The sequence below is a fragment of the Fukomys damarensis genome, unplaced genomic scaffold (assembly GCF_012274545.1).
Source record: "Fukomys damarensis isolate Sample0158 unplaced genomic scaffold, DMR_v1.0_HiC HiC_scaffold_18, whole genome shotgun sequence".
In the NCBI taxonomy this organism is placed as follows: domain Eukaryota; kingdom Metazoa; phylum Chordata; class Mammalia; order Rodentia; family Bathyergidae; genus Fukomys; species Fukomys damarensis.
The window spans coordinates 23,664,169-23,687,607 of record NW_022900930.1 but is presented as its reverse complement, the minus strand read 5'-3'; the positions used below and the strand labels follow the sequence as shown (position 1 = coordinate 23,687,607).

The following is a 23,439-nucleotide window of genomic DNA, read 5'->3' as shown; positions in this document are numbered from 1 at the left end:
TTGCCAAAACCTCAGCATGTGCTCTTCAGGCTTCTGGTGGCATTAGCTGCCTTCAGGTTGCTGATGGCAAGGGTGCTTGTTTCTGTGTTCCCTTCACAACATCCTCTGTAATTTGCTCCAAGGTTCTGGCAGATTGCTGGACTCTGTCACCAGCTGTCACCACCCCTCTTTCCCATCCTATTTGGCAGGCTCTGAGAACTCAAACATGCCAGTGGAAATAATAGTAGCTGTGGTAACAGATTCAGTGGCATGGTCCCCAGAGACAGGATCAAAATTTGGCACCTTTTCTCTCAACATGAAACTAAAAATGGCATTGAATTTGCTACTTGGTGGTATATAATTTTCTTTAATTACACATTTTTTGTTTCAAGTGTTCTACGTGCTGGCCTACAAGTTTCAAACCAACATATACTGGTTAAAAACAATGGCATGCCCCATTTTTAGGAGGAGGAGGTAAAAGAAAAAACTATAATGCCGTGGGTTCTGTTCATCCTCATCAACCTCAGAGAATAAAAGGCATACATGTGGTTATTCCTCTCACTTGAGCAGACTTTGAGTCTGAGAGAAAATCCCTTCATAAAATTTTACTGACAGATCTTCAGTAGCATATTGCCTCAAAGTTATTTCAATTTATGAGGGTTTCTTTCCTCTACAGTAACTGAGAAAAATCTATAGCTGCAAACACTACAAAGCTATCGCACGAATTTTTTAATTATATAAGAAATGACTTTTAAAATTTGGTTACAGCCCAAGAGCACCACACAGTAACTTTAAAATGTATACCTAGGAGCCGGGCGTGGTGTCGCATGCCTGTAATCCCAGCACTCTGGAGGCTGAGGCAGGAGGATCGCTGTGAGTTCAAGACCAGCCTGGGCTACATAGTGAGTTCCAAGTCAGCCTCAACTACATGGTGAGACCCTGTCTCAAAAAAACAAAAAAACAAAAAAAATGTATACTTAGGGTAGACTGTTTAGGCAACATAGGTTTCAGTGGTTATTAATGGCTTACCAGCCATTTCATCACTCCTAAAGATGATGTTATTATAATGTTTATCATTTACTTAAGTGGTAGTATAAATTTATAAATTAATGCATGAAATTAATTTATAAATTAATTTTGCAGATGACAAATGTCACATGTTACAGTTTACCTAAAAGGGATATATACTCAAGGGAATCATATTGAAAATCTGTGTTCTCTTGCCCTGGGAAAAGAGAAGAAATATATTCAATGTGACCAAAGCTCCTTCTAACTGCTAATAATAGTCTATGATCTTCTGCCAGTCACTTGTATTGCTCAGGAACTAATTCAGCTACAAAGACTCAGCTTTCCAAGATCAATTTCAAGCAAAATATTGAAAAATTGAGATATATATTAAACTTTTAAGATTGTTTTATTTTCTCATAGCTAAAATTCTGTGCACTTATCCCCACCCATACACCCTTCCCTCTTCTTTTGAAGTGTTTCTCTTTACCCACTAGCTGCATTAATAAGTCCGGCAGACTTCATAATGAAATAAAGTGCTGGTGAGATTTCCTCAAGCAGAGGTTAGGGTAAAGCATTCCAGAAGCCAGACAATTAAGGAGCAAAGGCACAGAGTCAGGAAAATTAAGTGCATGATTTAATTATGGATAGGTAGATGTGGTCAGCTCCTGGGTTCTGCGAGAGCTAATTGATAATACATTCATGGCCTCATGGGAGGAGACCATCATTAGATTATGAGAGCCATCCCTTGGGAAGATAACTTTTGTAACTGTGCATGGAGTGGAAATATTTATTCTCAAAGGGGAACCAGAAAACTGATTAAAAGTAATATGGGCGTCTCCCAAGAACCAGTTCACCAACAATACCTAAAACTAAAACAGTGGGAGGTAACATTATAAGAATGCCAAGAACTAAGGAAGGAAATCCTCGAAGTAGTTTTGCATCACAAAATTTTAAAACTGTGTGCGTATATAACTTGGTGAAAATGAAAACTAAATTACAAAAACTTAAATGAAAGCCTTAAATAGGAGAGTCATGCTGAAAGCAAGACAAATGAAATTAGGAGAGAGATTGCTGGACTAGCAACTAATTGGATGATAAGATGAAGAAAGAATAAAAGTTAAAGTTTCATGGTTTACAATTTTAGCGATTTTAGCTAACATCAACTAATTCCTACAGATCTAAATGCTTTATGTGCACTCTCTTTAATTGTATAGCAATTCTATAAAATATATATCATGGTTTCTACTTAATAGGCGAGAAAGCTGAGAGTTTCCAAGGTTATGTAACGACCTGCAGCCACATACAGTTCATAATCCATAGAGCTGTGTTTCGAGCTAGGCCTGACTTCACTGCCTGGGTTAAAGTGATATCACAAACAAACAGTGGAAACCCAGACAGCAAAACAACTTCCAATGCTAAAGCGGCAGTATTATAGGATTTCGAGGTACGTCTAGTAGTGAGACGTATGGTTTGAAGCACAGGTCAATCCAGGAAGGAGTTAGCATTAGAGAAATTTGAAAGTCATTTGTATTGGTCAGCTTTTCCCTTTGCAGGTACAAAATACCTGATACCTGTGACTTAAAGGACAAGAGTTTTATTTTAATGCAGTTTCAGTACCTGGTCACCTGGCTACCTGGCTCCAAGGCTGGACCATCATGAGAAGGTGAAGCACAGCTGCTCACTTCATGGTGGCTGGGAAGCCAAGTGCAGGAGGAGAACACCAGTGAGAGATGTACCCTCTAAAGATATGACCTCCTCTAGTGGGCCCCACCTCCTCACAGCACATCCAGGTAGACGTGCCTGCAGATTAGTCCACTGATGAGTATAGCACCCCATGATGCCGTCACCTGTCCAGGTATCTCTTAATCCAATCAAATTGACACTTAGGACTCATTGGCACAGTTTCATCCCTCATCAACTTGACACCAAAACCCATCTCCCCAAACCATACTACTGTCCCCCAAAAAACAGTAACAAATGAATAATTTCAACTGACATGATACAACTATCCTGTGTATAGTCAGGAATGCAGTAGTCCCTTTCCTAAAGTCTCAGGAGTTCTAGGGTTTTTCAGAAGTCAAAAGTTTTCTCTGAGACTTTGAGCTAAAATTTCACAAAGACCTAAAACCTAACAGATAAACATTAAGTCCTCTTGCTCCATATGTGGTATCCAGGGGACATGGAAAGGGTCTGGGCAGCCCTGCCTCTGAGGCTTTGCCTGTTGCAGTCCACATAGCCTCTTTCTTGGGTTGGCTTTGCTCCAGACCTGCAGCTTTCCTCAGCACATATTCCGCATTCCTGGCATCTCCAGCTCTCTGAAGTCTATGCTGAAGACTATGCCTCATTCTCACAGCTTCATGTTCTTCCCTTTCAGTGCTTGCTGGCAGGGACTCCAACCCTCTCACACATTTTTGTTTGGCTTCCTTTTGAAATCTGAGTAGAAGCATGGGTCAATCAAAAAAAAAAAAACTTAGCAGTAGGGATGTATATTTGAAAGTCATTTGGATTGGTCAGCTTCTGTGGCCCCCTAACTCTCGTATTCTGCGTGACTGAGGAAGCATCCTCATGTGGTTGACACCAAGATCTCATACCAGCATGAGCAATAGCCAGTCCCCCTTGGACCATGGCTACAGTGGTGTCCACGTTCCAAGGTGCTCAAACAGAGTAAAATAAAATCAAGAAATCAATTCACTTGGTAATCCTTTTCCAGCCTGGAGCGCAGGGCCTCTCTTCTCAAATGAAAGGTTTACACTTTTGCACTGTAAGTCTTGCCTGGGTCAAATCTTACTGATTCCTGAGATGCCTTTAAGGCCTCTTTTTTCTTGTTCTCGTTCATTATGCCTGATGTCTTTTCAGTGATACTAATCTCTCCACCAACATATCTCCTTTCTCCCTAATTTTATACCTTCTCTTTAAGTAAAATGAGTTTTTCAGATCTTTCTGGTCTGCTTTTTGTTCCTGATTCTCACTACAAATCTGACTAAAAGCAGCCAGCAGCACACATTCCATAGCCTATTAGGTTGTTTTGAAATTCCCTCTATCAGATCAAATAGTCCACTTCCTTTTAATTCAGCCTCACACAAAGTCTTAAGACATAGGCAAAATATAGACAGTTTTCTTTCCAGAATAAAATATGCCTGTTTTCTAGTCCAATCCCCAATAGGATCCTCATTTTCATCTGAAATGTCTTGAGTCTGTCCTTACCTATCCACCTTGCTTTCAAAATTCTAGTCTTCAGAGCTCTAATCAGAATCACCCAACAAGCTCAGCTCATCATCTTCTAGAGCTCTTCCATTCCATACCAAATCCTTTCTAAACTCTTCCCACAAATGGGTTCTAAAGGCTTCTGAAATTCATGGGCAGATATAGTCACAACAACAATGTCACTTCTCTGGTCCTAATTTTCTATATTGGTCAGTTTTACCCTTGCTAGGGCAAAATACCTTCCAGTCACAACCTAAAGGAAGAGAGGTATATTTTAGCATACAGTTTTAGAGGTTCATTCCACAGTCATCTGGCCCCATCAGAATGGAAGGACACGGTGAAGCACAGCTGCTCATGGAGCAGAAACATGGGAAGAGCATCAGTGAGAGAGACCCTCTGATGACCTGCCCATGGTGACCCCACTCCTCCAACTGGCCTTCTTCTCAGCAGCAGATTCAGCTGTGAACACCAGTGGATTAGTCTACTGCTCTGTATAATGCTCCCATGATCTCATCGCCTTTTCAGAGGAGCTGACACATCATCCATTCACATGAAATTGAAAGGTGAAGTCATAAAAGCCGTGGAGATAAAAGGAGGGTCACAGAAGGGCTTTGGTGAATGTCACATTTTGAGGAATACACGAAATAACAGTGGTATAAGCATGGCTCATGAAATGACAAAAGCGAACCCTAAAATAGCAATGGCAATATCATTTATTTTTGCAGATACCAAATTACCCCAAATTCAGCAGCTTGAAAAAACAAACATTTTTTCATTAAGTTTATCAGTACTTTTTAGGTATACAGTACAGTTACATTATCATTGGGATCTTATACCTTTACATGATGATGCATCTTGGTTCTTATTTTTCCCCCTATTTACAAAGACTTTGTTTCCATTTTTTTTCCTTTCCTCATATTTTTTCTTTTCACTTCTTTCCTTTCCCCTACCCTTCCCACGTCCCCTACTTCTTTAGCCCTTGTCTTCCCTATTTCACATTATCAGTTATACAGTTGACATAGGAAAAGACTTTAGGAACAAATCCTCAGTAGCATGGGAGCTAGCACAAAGAATTGACAACTGGGATCTGATCTCATTAAAAAGCTTCTGCACTGCAAAAGAAAGCACCAACAGAGCTAAAATACAGCCTACAATCTGGGGAAAAATTTTACCAGCTATTCCTCAGACAAAGGTCTGCTATCTAAAATATATAAAGAACGAAAAAAATCAGACCCCCAAATATAAAAACCCAACTCAAAAATGGGCATCTGAAATGAACAAACAAGCATTTATTATTTCAAGTTTCTGTGAGCCATAAAATCTGGGCACAATTTCACTAGGTGCCTTTGCCTCATGTTCTTTTAGATTGCAGTCAAAAAAATGGTTGGTGGTGGAGTCTCATCTGAAGGGTCAGCTAGTTCAGGAGAACTCTGGTTCCAAGTTCATTCATAAGGTTATTTAGAGACCTCAGTCTCTTACCACATAAACTTCTTCATTTATGATATGACAGCTGGTTATCCCCAGGGCAAACATTGCAAGAGAGGGAATAAGCAACCAAAATACAAGCTAAAGTCTTTATAATCTAAGCTCAGAAGAGACATTCCATTATGTCCACCATATGCTTTCCATTATAGTCTAGCCACTAAATCCAGCCCATACTCAAGGGGAGGAAAATATTCCAGGGAATGGATATTTGGAGCCAGCTTAGCATCCTACTACAAGGACTTAACATGATGGCTTCTTTTCTTGCTTACGTTTTATGTGCAGTGTGGTTCTTATCAAGGCAGTTTTGCTCACTAAAGGACCCAGAATAAAAAAATCACTACTCAGGACATTTCTGTGATCATTTCATGAAAACACAATAGATTACATGTGGTTTCTTAAAGCTTCATTCCAGAAGTGAGACATACTCTTGGTGCCCACATTTTATTCTCCAAACAAAGTTATACAGCTTCCAAGGAGCGAGGAAGAGTGACTCTACTATATGAAATACTCATGAATTATCCTTATAACTTCCACAGAAGGGTTCAGTGAGGTTAACAGAAAAGTATCGGTTAGAGTCCTAGGAAAAGAGCAGGCGAATTACCAGGGGCTGATGAAGTATTGAAGATGGATGGCTAATGTTCACAAAACCGAAATGTAAACGGTGAATACTGATGAAAAGGCTGCTAAATGTGGCAATTCAAGAGATGCCGATAAACATTGAGAAAGGGGTCTCAGTGCAACAAAGAAGGCAAGTCAAAGTGAGGAGAAGAGCACGTGGTAAGGCAGTGTAAACTACAACATGGTCTCTTCCTTTGAGGTTCATGGCAACAAAGAGAGAAGGAGAAATTCCACAGTAATTAGAAGGAAACCAGAAGTAAGAGACACTTTAAAAAAAATTTTTTTTCCTCATTGAGCTTATTGGTACATTTTAGGTATACAGTACAGTTCCATTCATCATTGGGAACTTGTACCTTTACATGACAGAAATGCATTTTCATTTTTCCCCACACCTTGCCCTCCCTTCACCCCCTCCTCCCTTCCCTACTTACAAAAACTTTATTTCCATTTTTTTTGTTTTCTCATATTTTTTTTCTTTTCCCTTATTTCCTTTCCCCTACCCTTCCCACTTCCCCTTAAAATTCTTATCTGTAATTGAGCATAATATTTATACTTTCCCTGGAAGCTTTGTGTAATCTGCACACTGTGATAGCTTCGTTACTTATCATCCAAATCGCTGATAAATGTGCTAAAACCGTCAGTGTTCAGTCACTATCAGATGCCAGGCAGTACCCTGTGGGCTAAGTTGTTCCCTTTGTGTCAGAGCCACACTTTTTCATCCTAGCAAGAGATTTTCTGTGGAATGACAAGTCATAGTAGTTTTTGGTTTTAGCTGTTGTAAAACAAACCATATTATTTATGAACATAACTATTTTAAGTGTACCACTCAGTAGTATTAAGTGCATTCATATTATATAGCAAATATCCAAAACTATTTCATAGTGCAAAAATGAAACCCTATATCTATCTATTAAATGATTCCTCATTTCTTCCACCTGGCTACAGCTTTCTAGCCACCATTCTATGACTATGAATTGATAACCTTTGATAGTCCATACAGTATTTGTCTTTGGTGACTAGCATACTGTATTTCACTTAATAATAATGTCTTCATCCATGTTATCTATCACCTATGACCAGATTTCCTTCTTTTTATCATTGACTAATATACCATTATACGTATATACCATATTTTGTTTATTCATTCATCTCTCAATGGAGATTGAACCCAGAGCCTTCACAGTCAGCTACATCGCCGTCCTCTTTTTATTTTTCTTTTGAGACACTGCATTTGAACTTGCAATCCTCCTGCCTCAGCCTCTTGGAGTGCTGGGGTAATACACATGCACCACTAATGCAGCTACTCATGCAATTTTTAAATTATAGTTTTTAGGAATATTTAAGTTAATCAAAATAGCCTGGTCTTAATTTCATCAACATTATCATCGTATTAGCCCTTATAACATAGTGAAAAACTACTTGTTTGAAAGAGCAGTGCCTAGAACGCGTAGATGTTGCCTGGTAACATTGTTGCCTTGCGCCATGCCCGCTCTGTCTTTGATGCAGCAGAGGTGCGCAGTGGTGCAGCACTGGTCATCAGGAAAGTGTAGATTTAAGGCTGAGGTCCACTGCTTAGTAGCGTGTAACTTCACACCCTCCGAGATTATTGTATCTTATCATATCTCAAAAAGCCTCCATTTTCTCAATTTTAAAAGGGGGGAAAAAGGAGTCGTGATTACTTAATGAAGCATTTGTGAAGCTTAAATGAAATGATGCAAGTGAAGCCCTCGCACAGGACACGTCGGGTTTGGTCAGAGTTTTTTTTAATTGCATCATAATGTTCTGACAGAGCGTGAGGAATACTTTGTTGCTGAGAATACCTGGTATTGTTCCCGCCATGTAACTCCTCACCTAGGCTCTGCCGCTAGAGGGGCAAGGGACTCATCAGAGCACAGAGCTGCCAGCTGCTTTTGCCCCTCTTCCCACACGCCCCTCCCCCGCAAGATGCGCATGAACGAAGGATCTTTGGTACCAGCCGTGCATAGTGGCAGCAAATCCCTTGCCAATGTTCAGATCTGCTTTCCAGCTCAGGAATGAATTGGATTTAGCCGTGTTATTTACACATGTATTTTATTTAGCTAAAATTTCCCTTTTTTGTCTGCCAAGATATCACATATAGTTTCATGACAGCACTGCTCAGTAATTTCTGGAGCGTGCTTTAGTTTTTTGAATATGCTGCCTTCACCCTCCCAGGAACTCTCATTTACAACCTAAGTCAGGCACATTGTCAAGAAGTTCACTAAATACAAACACTAATAATTTCAAATTAGATAATAGCCTAAGAGCAAACAATTTACTGGTTTCTGTTTTCAATGAAGTATTAAACAAGATAAAATATTATTGGGCATGATAATATATATATATATATGCTGTTGCCCATCTGGCAAAAAATAAAATACTTCTAACACAAGCAGCATATTACCTTTTAACATTGACATCTGTACACAATCCCAAGGATCATCTCTACCCATCAAAGTCTGTTAAAACCAATAATATGAACAAATCCATGACATAAGATTTTTTTATGTTAAAAGATCTCAATGATGATGAAAACTTTGATCCTATTGGAACACAGGTACTCCTTGACATACAATGGGGATTACATTCTGATAGACTCAAGCATTGAGGGTTGAAAATGTCAAAAGTCAAAAATGAATTTAATACACTTAACACCCTAGCATAGCAACACCCTAGCTTAGCAACAATACCCTAGCTTAGCAACACAGTACACTGCAGGATCTCTGTTATTTCCACTGCTGATCAGGAGGCTGACTGGGAGTTGCTCCATGACATTGCCAGGCCTGGGGAGAGTATCTTGCCACATGTTTCTAGCCCAGGGAAAAGATGAAAGTGCAAAAGTTGAAGTGTGGTTCTACTGACTATATTCAGCTTTTGCAGCATCATAAAGTCAAAAAATTAGAAGTCAAGCCATCCAAAGTCAGAGATGGCCCACCTTTGTCGTTGCTGTGCTACAGTATGATCATCCAAACCTTTACTTTAAGCAGAACTGGTTCTCATTAGTTTGTTTAAAACCTTGGAAAAATGTTTAGAAATCTGACATTTTGCTACTTCAACACTACGTAATTTAGTGCAAGATGACATATGAAGTGATGCCTCTTTACAGAACGCCGTTATAAATTCAAGAATTCTAAAGCCTATTCTTAATCTGTGAAAAGCGGTGTTTAAATTAATTTCATGGCAGACTAGATTTTAAGCAAGGAGTGTAAATGCATACATTTGTTACCCATATACAGGACAGATGTAGCTATCTACTTTTGGTATGTTTCTTTCTACAATGCTTTTATATCAGATATTAACCAAAGAATGTGAGACTGATCATGTGATGTCCCAAAATTGTTGGATTTTTTGAAATTCAGTCAGTCATAGACACTGCAGTTTTCCTCATCTACTTTTCATTCCTTACACTATGCTCTTCATAGGCCATTTGCATATTTTAATTTACTTTGAAAATTAATATTATATACAACAGTGTTTTCTTAGAATTTAACATTTCAGAAAATAAGAGTATTTCTAATTTCAATTTATTTAGTTGACAGGTATTTGTTGAGACAGACTAGGTACCAGGCACTATATTCTTAGGCCTATTTGTATTTTCTAAATTATATACAAAAGTTAACTAGAATATTCTCAGGAAAGACACTCAGCCCAGCAGAGCAGGTATCTCAAAAAAAATTAACATCTATTATTTGAGTGATGAACAGGTATTTTACAGTGGGTAGGAGCTTTATAAAAAAGAGGGAGTATTTATAGAGTGCCCATGGTCTAGTCAATTGTGAATTAAGACAGTTGAGTGATCTGGAGTCTAGAATATGAAATACCTGTGCAGTAAGAACTGTCCTACTATAGGTCAGCTGTAATTCATATAACTTGTCAAGAATTTTCACATCAATTAAATAAGGTAGTTTTAACAAGCCTCATTTTTCTTCTTTGTTTTTCTTCGTTTTTATTTTTTGCGGTACATAATGATGACATCCCTTGTGGGTAGTTGGTACTGGTACCGAACACACCCTAATTGTTCTTCCATCCCCTTCCCTCTCCCCGCTTTCCCTCTCTTCATGCCCTTCCCATTGGAGACTGATCTATATCCCTATTTCCTGTTATCTTTTGTTTTGCTCAAACCCCCTCATCTTTAAGTAAACCTAAAGTTTAGCAATGATTTAGTCAAGAAGAAATCCTAGACTAAGGATTGTGCAAAACCTTACTGCCAAAGCCGCCGCTCGTTACACTGTACCAATTTCATTATACAGTATACTATGTATGTCATAACAGCTCTTTTACAGTGTTAGTTATCATCCTGCCTCTGACAGGACTTTTAAAACATCTTTTCCCATCTGTATGGTAAATTCCAATATGTATAGTAAGCAAAATAACATCAATAAAGTTCTCATTTATTATACAGTAATACCTATGACCATCCCCCGCTTCCTTATGAATATTTAGTTTTTCTTAGGAAATAACATCTAAACTACAGTTTATGAAGCACAAATGAATGTTTATTAATTGTTAATGGTTAATATACAGTGAAATTCTAAATATTTTAGATAAATTGAGAAAAATAGTATATTAAATATATTAAATACATTAAAATTTTAAATTGTTTTAGTTACAAATTTACAATTACATCATATGGTCCTCTAGTTACGTTCCCTAAATATTTGAAATAAAGAAAATTACTAAATAACATTTATAAAATTTTCATAAATTTATAACTAATTTATAAAATTACTATCATATCTACATCAGACAGCTGCATGAACTTACCTGATGTATATACATGTTCTGTGAACTGTTGAGTTGTATGTCATAAATTCCAAAAATTTCTCGACCTCAATTTAAGATATTCCAGTTGTTACAGATCTGAATCCATTCGGATCATTTCATATACAAATTAACCAGTGAAATCAGTGTTTGCTTTTCCAAACATACAGTATCTTGAGATACTATTGATGTCACAACACAACACTCTGCGTATGCAGATGATATATGGTCAATTACAGACCATTCTGCAGTTTACTGACAAAGTGGAGAGAAATGGAACACAGACAGATTATAACAAATAATGATCCATTCCTAAGACTTGCCTGGTACCAATTAATTGCTATTAAATCATTATTGAAATGCTGCCATATTGCATGGTTTTATGTGTAAATCACATGTGTTTGTGAAACTTTTATAATTTTTATTGTACAATTATCCTTGGTATTTCAGAAAATGGAAATTTTAACTTTACATGTGACTCTTGTTACCAACATGCTACAAACATGCTTACAATTTGGGTTTGGAGCTAAAAGCAGCAGACCTTTAAACAACTTTTATTCTTTACCCCCAGCAATGCATCTATTTGGCCTCAACTGGCAGTTACAGCAGACTGAAAATGACACATTTGAAAATGGAAAAGTGAATTCTGATACCATGCCAACAAACACTGTGTCATTACCTTCTGGTGACAATGGTAAGAGAAAGAATTGTGGATCTCTATATTTTACTTTTAATATCCCCTTTCCATAAACTTATTTAACCCATGCTTATTGCAGTTTATTTTGCAAAGAGAAAAGGTTTGGACATTATAGTTTTCATCTTTTTTTTTTTTAAGTTACTAAGGACCTAACACACAGACGCCATGTTTTCTTGAATATTTCTTACTGATTTATTCGAAAGTTGAAAATTCACATTTCTATTACAGGAATAATATGATTTTCTGCCTTCTGATTTGATGGGCAGGCTTTTCTGCCTTTCTTCCTGCAAGTGTATATTGAATTTTAGTTTCAGTCCACAAACAGATTTCAATTCAGTGTGTCATCCCTTACGATGCCTTGGGTATATTAAGTTTTCTCATTCAAATTGTTTGTGAAGTTAGAATACTGTATTAATTTTATTATAAAAGCTTTTAAGTACAAAACACATTAACGGAATGTAATTTATTGACCTTTGCCTGGTTGCCCTTTCTCTAAACCTTTAAAAGTCTGTAGGCTAACAGACTTTAAATCAATCAATCAGCTCTGAGTTAAAAATGGAATTTAAGTGGCTAGAAAATGCTGTATTTCATTTTTCCAGTGGAAACACTGAAAAAAGTATAAACATATGTCTATTAATATATTTATGCATATTGTTTGTGTGTGCATACACACACACATCTTGGTATCCTATGACAATTTAACATACATGCTCATATTTTATATCTCAAAGCAACATGATCAAGATATCTTTTTCTAATATCTGATAAAAGACTTGTTTGCCTTTAAGAACTTCCCTAACTCTTCTTTCTCTGTTTCTTTTGTCTAGTATATTTGTATTCTGCTTTGCCATGAATTATGTTCATCTCCAGTGGCTGTTTCTTTCCAAGGCTAGAAAGAAGCTAATACATATTTAATGTATGCTGCTGTTTTGCATGTACCCATTTACTGTGACTAACGCTTTTAAATTTTTCTGTTCTTGGCCTTCTCCTCTTCGCTTCTATTTTAACAGTGATACTTTATACTTCTCTTCCTCCTTAGGGAGGTTGAGGAAGTTTATAAGACATTAGATCTTCATAATGAATGCCTCCCCAATGTGGAACCTTTTTATACACATTTCTACACGTTCCAGAAGAAATTATCTAATAATTGACATGTGACCATACCTGCAGTAGAAAGGGCAGTCACTGTACAATGATGGATTGATGGGTGCTAAAGGAAAGCTTTCCTAATTGAAAACTGTAGATAAGAACTTGCAATTAACTAAATTTCAATTACCATAAACAATTGCTTATTTTTACATTGATAACACATATGAACTGCCCAGAAATCAAGAATATTTATTTTTATATTGATTGAAATTTAGACTCTCTCTTAAAATGGATGGTTCCTATGAAAATGGTCCAGTGGTACTTAATAACTACACATGTAGAAAACTTTTTATGGGCTGAAGAAATTCTGTTTATACTAACTAGATAGATGCCTTGTTGTGGATATGGTATTTATTTTCAACATCCTAACCTTTTTTTGTGATTCAAATGAAAATAGAGTAAGGAACAGTACTTAGAAGGAACAGCTCTGAGAAAGCTGTGGATTCAGAGGTGCTCCCCCAGCCTCAGTAGTGCTTCCTGGTATTTTCCCAGAGAACACTTCTCACATCGATGTCCTTCAGCTCATATAAGACTGTCTTCAAATCCTAGTTCCTCCAGTTACTTTGTAAGTGCACACAAAGTGAGTCGTAGTTCATATTTGCAAGAAAAATGTAAGACAACACTGAAATAAATTATCTAGGACTCTGTCAGCTCCAGAGGGTAGAAAAAGTATCATATAAAAATGCTTCAGAGATCTGTGTGGAGTCCTCTAAACTAGGTGACTCTTAAACTATTGACCATGAACTCAGTAATAAATACATGTTACATCAGAACAAAAATACATACATATACCCAAATGGTTTCCTAAGATAGTACTTGTCCTTACTTAGTGAAATGTACCCTAGTATTTTCTATTCTCCTAATCATTTTGTAGCAAATACTAGTTACAAACCACTAAAATAATTTCATAGTTTTCAAAGAATCACAGTTTCAAAAACATTGTTTTATTCATCTCCTTCTGTACAGGGACTGAAGTTTCACCATGAGATCACAGTAACTCCATGAACATTCACGTAGTGCCTTCCTCTTACCTATATAAAGAAACCTTCCACATTAAAAAAAGTTAAGAGATACCCAAAATTCTGTTAAGTTCGCTGGAGAACTGATCCTGCAGCCTGACAATTGACAAGGGTGTTTGTAGCAACTTTCCTTTAAGGCTCTTTGTGTCTGTGCCTAGAACTCAAAACACGACCTAAACAACAGTTACATGTCTTCTTTATGTCAGCTGTGAGAAATAACAAAACATTAAGTGATGAGCAGAATTCTTATTTTCATTTTTCCAAGTCAATATTTTTAGTGTCTATTTCTTAAATATTTACAATCCTGGGGCATAGAGACCAGGAGGGGACTCTATTTACAATGAATAAGGTACCTAAAATCTACTATTAGACCTCCGTGATGAATTTGAAATATCCATGCACTATCACACACTACTTCACATTTATAAATTGTTCATAGAAGCTGATCACATCATGTCATTAGAAATTCTAGGAAATTACAACCCTGTGAAACCTGAGAAGTGAACAAAGCTTACTATGGGAATTAACTGTTCTAAGCATAATGAGAAAATTGCTGCACAGCTTCTAAAAGCAATACTCTTACCTATGCAGTCCTATTTTTCTGTAAATAAAATTCTAAGAAGTAATCATTGTGCTAAATGTTTCAGTAAACTCCTATTTGCCTTTAAATTAATAATAAACTAAAGCTTCTAAATAGTACTAAGTATCTAAAGAAGAATTTATATTGTATGCAATGATCCCTTACTGACTCTTCCTGAGACCTTTTTTGACTGCAAATTTTGGACTTGAGATATCAGAAGTGTAGTACCTTAGGAAAGATGGACGAAAATGGACACAATGAAAGAACAGGTAAGAATAAATTTTGAAGCTCAGACAGTCTTTTTCTACAAACTAAAATTATTCCCCTGGACCCTGGAACTCACTTAGCCTAATGTACTAGAAACAATCACATAGGCCTGTACTCCAATGCTGGCTTCTTCGTTTGTTTACATTGTAACCTTGGAACAAGTTACTTAACCTCTTTGAGCCTCAATTTCCTCACATGATAAAAGGGAATAATACTACTTATCTTTTGGCTCACCAACTTCCACAGTCTGGTATCCCATCGGTATTCCCCTTGCAAAGTATTTTCCCCTGCACTTTCCAACAATTATTTCAAATCTTCCTACTGTACTCAGAACAGAACTCTTTCTCTGTAGATGACCTTGTGCTCTGTTCAACAGAAAACGTTGAAACCTTCAAAGGGTGTTCTCATAATTTTCCGCGAACAAATTTTCATTGATCAGTGTATGTGGATGTATCCTTTCCCCCCTTTTCTCCGCAAATTCAGGTATTTATCCCATTAGCACTCTTGATCAAGTTCTATGTCTAAGTTTTAAATAAATTAATTACTTAAATAAAAATTTTCCTATTCTGCTCATATTGTTCAGTCACTGTTTGAACATTCCAGTGTTTTTCTTGTCTTGGGGGTATAAAACCCCTTGACTGCCTCCTGCTCTAGCTCTTTCCAATGTTTCTTTCCTTGTAGCCAACTTCTTGAACATAGTAAATATATTCCCTGCACCTATTTCTTTACCTTGCACTTAGTCCTATTACAGTCTGGCTTTTGCAGGACTCCTTTCTCATGACTATCTTCCATCACTACCAGTCATTGAAATTGATGTCTGCCAGAGTTAACCACTGCCATGTGAAGAGCACAGAATACTCTTCACTCTTTATCATATTTGAGTTCCTGATAATATTAGAGTTGACCTATCCCTCCTACTTGAAATATTATTTTCTTTTAGTTTCTGTGATAGCACATTCATCATAACTTGCTTCCTGACTTCTTTTTCTTCCTTTTTAAATAGTAACAGCTCAGTTTGTTTAGTTGGTTTATCTCCTTCTACCTGTTAGGAACGTTACTGTTTCCCAGGACTCTGCTCTTTAATAATATAATTATTCTGGGTTCTCTTATCCATTCTCCTGGTTTTAGTTATATTCTATGTGTCTAAAAGTTACACTCCATGTGTCTAAAAGTGACCTCATCAACTATTTTGGTTATCTATTATTGCATGACAAACCACAGCAAAATTCAGTAGCTTACAAAAACAATTTTATAATCTCTCACAGTTTTGTCAATTAACTGGGAAGTTATTGGATTCTTACTTGGGACTCATGCAGTTGCTCCTAGGAGTAAGATGGGGTTCCATTAAACTAGAAGTCCAAGATAGCTCAGTCTCATGGCTGGTAGTTCACACAGCCTGCTGACTCAAGCTCGCCTCTACTGTGGCTATGGGCTGAAGCTATGAAACATGGCCTGTCATGTGGCTTGGGCAGACTCAGAATGTAGTAGCTGGTTCTAAAGTCGAGTAGCCCAAGAGGGAGGATTCCAATAGGTCTAGACAGAAGCTACAAGGCTTCTTATGATCGAACATGGGATCTGTGAGGATATCACTTTTATCACATCTTATTAGTCAAGAAGTGAATTTAAATACCTTCACCATGAGGACAGTTAAGCTCCTCTTGACTAGATAAATGGGGTATGCATTGCACGGGGACATTTGAAATGGAAGATATATGATCATCTTTGAGAAGCACAACTGTCACGTCATCTCTCCTTCAGGGATTTCTGTATCAGGTACATCATCATTGACCTAGCCACCTGGTCTAGAAATTCAGGAGTCATACCTGGCTCCATCTCTCTTATCTCTCACGTTCAGTCACTTGCAAAATCCCAACAATTCTTGGGGCCAGGGATTTAGCTCGGGGGTTCCACTGGCTGCCTCTCAAACACAAAGTCCCAAGTTCAATCCCCTGTACAAAAAAAAAGAAAGAAAGGAAGAGAGAGAGAGAGAGAGAGAGAGAGAGAGAGAGAGAGAGAGAGAGAGAGATTCCTGACAATTCTCACTCCATAATATATTTTACATCCTATCATTTTTCATCTTGATTATAGTAGCCACAGACAGCAACATTACCTGTGTTGTCTCCACCTGACTCACCTCACTTGACTCCCTTCAGCAAAATAGATTCTTTAAATGACTGGCAGTGCTCTCCACAATCCAGCTGCTCAGCACCACCCTGTGATACAGAAGCCATATAACAGAGAGATAGACTCTTGAGCCAAACCACCTGGTTTCCTATCCTACTCTACTCCTTAATGCCTTTATTATTTAGGACAAGCTATAGAGCTTATTTATGTCTATATTTTTCTTATCAACTAAGAGAAATTTACAATACTTACCTCATAGTATTTTTTGAGTAGCCAAAATAAATACTATAATGTATGCCTCGTTTGCTAAAGTATTCTACCCCAAACTCATAGCACAGTTACTGGCCTATAATAAGTTCTCAAAAAAATGTTTGTTGAATGAATGAATGATATAGTATAAAATATGTAAAGGCAGTACAGTGCCCTGAATAAAATATATGCAAAGTAAATATTAGTATAGTATATAGTTAAGAACTGAAGATCAGCCATTCCCTGACCTTTAAACAAATTTTTTTCTCTAACTTCCTATTTCTTTATAGAGTAATAGTGAGTTTTAAAAGAATGCATGTAGACAGGGACAAGGGGAAAAAATGAGAACCAAGACCTGTCATGTAAAGGTACAAGAGCCCAATAATGAATGTAACTGTACTGTATACCTAAAATGTATCAATAAACTCAATTTAAAAAAAAAGAAAATGCGTGTAGAATACCAAGCAGTAATAAATATCAATAATTATTAGTTTTCTCTTTGCATTCAAGATTATGATTTATAATTTCTAGTAAAATTCTTAAGAACATAGATCTTTAAGTTAGCTCAATACTATTCTGTAAAGCAGTAAAGGAAAGCCTGTCATTAGTTATTTAATTTTTAGTTACTTAGATTTTATCAAAGAAATCTTAGCCTTAATTTTACCTTGAATGCCTAGTAGTCATTCAGTTTACATTTATTTATGAGCATATGTTATATGTCATGCCTAAGTGAAGTTTTGAGAATATAGCAGTTTTTAAAAATGGCAGTCAGTGTTGTTCCCAGAGCTTATGAATTTCTAAGAAGACAAAAAATCAAACAAACCGCTATAGTGAATTAGAAAATGTACAGCAGGATAAAGTAGAAGCTACAGTGACAGGACATCTCAACACTAGCTTAATTGAAAGGGACAATGAGGAGAATACTAAAATTTAGCATAGGATATTTGGGGATAATACAAGATTAAAATGAAAAACTTTAAGTATTGGTTAATGTAACTATGCCAAATGACTTCTCCAATTGAAAAAAAATCTTCTATATGAGTGCAAATTGAAAACCTGCTTGCATGCATACACATATATATGATTTATTTTGTTTAAATAATCCCAGTTGTATTTAAATTTTACATTACTGCTCACTGTGCTTTTTTTTTGGATACGAGACAACTTTAGAGAATTAGATTTTACAGCAAGTGTAAGGTTTCTTATGAATTGAAGAAACAGTACTAATAGGGCTTCAAGAGCATTGACTTTTGTTCAGTTTTGTTTATAGTATTTGTGTTATAATATATAGCAGATCCTTAATTAGAAGCGATATTGATTTTGTCCATTAAACTACATTTGTAAAGTAGCTATATTTTATTTGATTTAGCTTGTGATGTAACACTCTCCATCCGTATGTCACCTTCTGGCCTATGGTTGTTCATACTGTTTTCTCAGAATCTCAAAGTCAGGGTATGAAACCCAAGTTTTGGTCATAGAATTGGAGAGTGGACTATTGAGGGCCTTCCTGTTGTCTTGACTATCAGTACCTCTGCAGGACAGGTGATATTTTTATTTACCCTCTTCCACAATCGCAGTTATACCTTGACAGATTTTTTTTTCCTGCCTTTCCATTTTAAGCATTATATCCTGTGCAGGTAGCAAATTCATGATCTGTATTGAAAATACTTAGTATTTTGTAACTTTCAGTGATTTTTTTTGATGTCATGAAATAATTTTCAGAGACAACAAACCTAATGATCAACATGATTTTAAATATGGTTTCGTCTTATAACATCCCCTATCAATAAACTATTATTTATACAATGTTTTTCAGGGATCTAAGTACCTTTTTAAAGGCTTTCTTTAAAATGCCACTTTAAAAGACGTTTTCACATAAGCTGGGTATCACACAAGAAGAAGAGTAACAACAGCTTTGTATACATGGTCTCTTTGTGTTCCACACACTGACAACTGTATTTTAAGACAGTAAAACTGTTATGACACATCCTCCCTGATGAAAGGAAAAATCACAGTTTGCAGGTAAAAAGACTGGTAGTGGATCCCACATTCAGGCACAACAGGACATGTTGAAAAAAATCTTCAAGATGGTGCCCTGTTGTGCTTGAAGACTTGGTATATCTCACTCTTACTGTGAAGGCTTTAATTGGTTTGATACCTAACCCACAAGCTTTGAGTTTGGAATAACTATAAGGCCCTCTGTTCCCCTGGCTCTGTGTTTTCCTCCATTTTTCCTTCTTTTTCTCTTAGTGAACCCTGCAGACAACCTTGGTGTTTCCTATGATCATTCCCAGGTTCAGGCTCTAGGGGTTTACAGAGGCAGTGATCTCTGTGAGGGGGGATGAGAGTCTTAGAACTGGCTTTCCTTTATTTCCTCTGAAGCCAAAGTTTTCTGGGATTCAGGACATGATGAAAGACTTCAGTATCCAGGCTTTTATCTAAGAGGACTGATGAGCTTCAGAGGAAGGGGCTGCAGAAGTATTTACAAGTTTATCAAATTGGGTCAGTGCGCCCTGACTTCCAAGTGTGTTTATAATTAATAAAGAGCATTTGAAAAATACTAACAGGAATGATCATGCTTGACTTGTCCAAATTAGAGACACACCATCACTTGAAAAGTAAAAGGACAGAATTTTTAGAAGACAAAGTTTCCTTTTCACATCTCTAATCTCCTGATATTCAAACTAGACGCTTAGGTAGAAATGTTATACTGATCTAAGGTGCCACTTTGGTGGATTTATGCAGAGAAAAATCAGTGATGCCCTTACATCTCTATCTCACTGATTATAATGAGAGATGTGGTCTGCATCTGCCTGTTAGAAAAGATATATCCTAAGATTTTTGTTCAAAATAATTTTCTCTAGGTATGGCAATAACTTGAAGCAAATATAGGTTGTTAGGTATTTAGACATGAGATTCTATTTCATAGAAAAAGCTAGAATAGTAAGTGATTTTTCAAATCATCTTCTTGCTGTCCCTTTAAATAAAATGTTTCTAGAAATTTAAATTGAATTTTTAAAATTTATTGAGACCATATAATGATGTTGTTAAAACCCTAGGCTCTTCTATAATTATTATGCTTACAGTTAGTAGTTGCATTCAGTAAGCTAACTATGACCTAGTTATTATATAAATGTGTTAAACATTTTGATAGTTGTGAAATAGTAAAGGTAAAAGCATATTGCAAATGCCTCTCTGAGTGAGGACTTTTTCAAAATAGTTTTTGGATTCACAGATAAATGCCATTTGAAGAATGAAGCAAAATTCTGTGTTCTATTCATGTTGTCCTCTTTCATAAATATAAACCTGAGCAGTCTTCCTACAAAATAAGTAGATGGGAATGGAAAGTTGTTTTTCTGGAATGAAGCTGTTCCAATTCTTTGATATCCCTATTAGTTATATGTCAAAAATCATGTTGTGATCTACTTCCAAAAAATACACTTAGCTATCTACAGGGTCTTAGTCCTGTTACATTTCTCCTTCAGGTCCATTGAAAGTAAAGAATTGCTAACTATATACTTTGAAAAAGATTAGTTACACATATTTTAGAATCAATCCTTGTCTGTTTCTTTGGAGTATCCAAAAGAGGCTTTACCAAGGCTTAACAAAATACTAATCATACGTGTTATTCTTTTACTTGGTGGCATTTTGTTTAATCAGATATACTCAGAATGGGGTGGAAAATGGAACTGTTGTCCATTTTAACTCACCTTTACTATTATAAGATTTTTTAATACTTTTGTCTCCTTATACGCTTTAAATGTATCTATTTCACTTACCTATTTAATTTTGGGGAAACACCCACTATATAATTGAATTGGCAGAATCCAGTACTGATTAAAATTAAGTTTATTTTCATTAGAAAAATAGCCTGCTGAATTTTTTCAATTCAAATGTATTATTTTTCATTTGTGAGAACCATCTCCGTCTGAATCACTGCTCTTAATGGATAGGTAGACAGATAAAAAAACAAATCCTTGTCATCATATTGACAACTGGAATAAGTCATCATTGCCATGTTTAGTACTGTGTTTCTTACCTCTTTGACTCTCTCTTTGTGATCCTGAAGCTCTTCAGCGGGTGAAAATCATTCTTGGACAATGGTGGAGGGAGGTAAAAAAGTCACAGGTTATCACACACAAAAAAATACTATTCCTCCTTTCTTATATATCTAGTTTGAAGTGTGCCAAGAGTCCTAAATACCCCATTTTTAACTGCACACTTTGCCCTTGATAAAAGACAAAAACACCAAAGCCCTTCCTTGAATTTACAGTGCCTTTCAAAAAGAAGCTTTTTGAAAATACTTTAAACTTTGCCCTTTTGTTGTTGTTGTTTCCTGCAAACAAAACAATGTATCATGTAAGATTTTGAATGTGTAAAGAAAGTATACATATGGATGTTGTTGGGATAAACTAGAACAATCTATTCTTCACGTATTAAAAAGTCTTAATTTACCTGTTAAGAAAAAACAAGCCATTTTTTCTGCTATTACACCATAACAGTCAACACAGAAGACTTCTGTGACCTCAAAAGGTGTGAGTATTTCACCAGTTGGTTCTGCATATAACAACAGCTCCGTGTCCCTCTTCTGCAAGTCAGCTCTGGGATATCTACCTGGAGACACAGGCAGATCCCGCTGATTGAGAGCTGGCCCCCTCCCCACTCAAGATGCCAATCAAAAGCCCCTGGTCGTTTTACTGGTGCAGCTAGCCAACTTCATCACAAACTGCGGTCCCTACAGCCCTCTTCTGTGGTTGGAGTAGCTTGCCCGAGTGGCCCACAGGGCTCAGGAAAGCATGTTTACCTTGCAAAGGATAGTACAGTGGAGGCAGACAAGCAGGTGCATAAGAGGAGGTTTGGGTGAAGAGGCCCTTCCCCTGGCGTCTGTCCAGAAGCTCTCTAAACTTGACCTCACTAAACTTGAGTTTTAGTGGAGGCTTCATTACATGGGCATGTTAATTTAATCATAGGCCATCGGTTATCAATTTGTCCTTTAACCTCTTTCCCCTCCCTAGAAATTGAGAGGTAGGGCAAAATTCCCGACCGTCTAATCTGCCTTGATCTTTCCAGTGACAAGCCTTCATTGTGACACTACCTCTGAGCAACCAGCCACCAGTCGATTCAGTAGCACACAAAAACGCATTGTCACTTAAAGATCCCAAGGTTTTTCATGGTTGTATTCCAGGAAATGGGGGTGAGAACCAAATTTGCACATCACAATGTTACAGCGCCCTAAGATGTGACTATATTGGTTTGAAGTTTCCTGGACTGTATGCCTTCCACAGGCACTTGAACTCAGCTTATGATTTAGTTAGGCTTTTTGTAAATTATAGGACACCAAAAATCATATATATCTCACAACTTCTACTGCCCCGTTCAAGTGCATCCATTCACCCTTGGTGGTGGTGGGGTGGAAGGGGTTGAGGCACTTTTTAAATTAGCTGTGTGACTAAGTGCATATGCAGAAATACCTGTTGAGGATTTAGCTCAGTGGTTCTGTGTGCCTGCTTTGCAAGTGCAAGGACCTAAGTTCAAATCTTAGTACCTCAAAAAAGAAAGAAAGAAATACCTATTGCTATTGACCCAACAATTTGTCCTCATAACATTTCACTGAGAAAGATTTTAACCCCTCAAAATGAGTATATGGAGAAAGCAGCAAAACAAAAGCATTTAACTGTTAAACTACTTTGAAGTAGTTAAACCATAGTCAGAACTTGATTATTGTGACCAAAGGTAATGCTCTGGAGCAAAGATGTTGCTTTAGAGGAAAAAAAAAATCTAGTATTAATACCAGTGTATGTCTACCAGCTCTCAGAGCACACAGTATGCTGTTAAAACTGCTGGAATTAATCTACAGCAGCAATAGATAAGATCACCACTGAATAATATATTAAATGTCATAAGCCTCAGCTAGGAGCTACAGAACTTGCTAACAATAGTAATGCATAATAATAGCCTTAGAAGTGTGTAAACTGGATGGATGGATCAAAATATGAACTATATCTGAATTTAAATAGAATGTATATGGGGAAGAGTACTACTGCTGTCTAGTGGTTTTTTTGTTTGTTTGTTTGTTTTTTGGGTTTTTGGGGGAGGTTTTGAGACAGGGTCTCACTATATAGTTCAGACTGACCTAGAACTCACTGTGTAGCCCAGGCTGGTCTCGAACTCATAACGATCCTCCTGTCTCAGCCTCCTGAGTGCTGGGATTACAGGCCTGCACCACCACACCCAGCTGTCCAGTGTTTTAAAAATTATCAACCAAAAAACAAAAACTTTCT

At 36.9% G+C, this 23,439-nt stretch overlaps 1 protein-coding gene across 1 annotated transcript in view; it reads left to right on the top strand.

Moving 5' to 3' along the window:
- The window catches only part of Tenm3 (teneurin transmembrane protein 3), a 615,432-nt gene that overhangs the window by 462,643 nt on the left and 129,350 nt on the right, over positions 1-23,439 (top strand). The window contains exon 6 of the mRNA XM_033765428.1: positions 11,645-11,767. Coding sequence (XP_033621319.1) covers positions 11,645-11,767 — 123 coding nt within the window. The remainder of the gene's footprint in view (positions 1-11,644; positions 11,768-23,439) is intronic.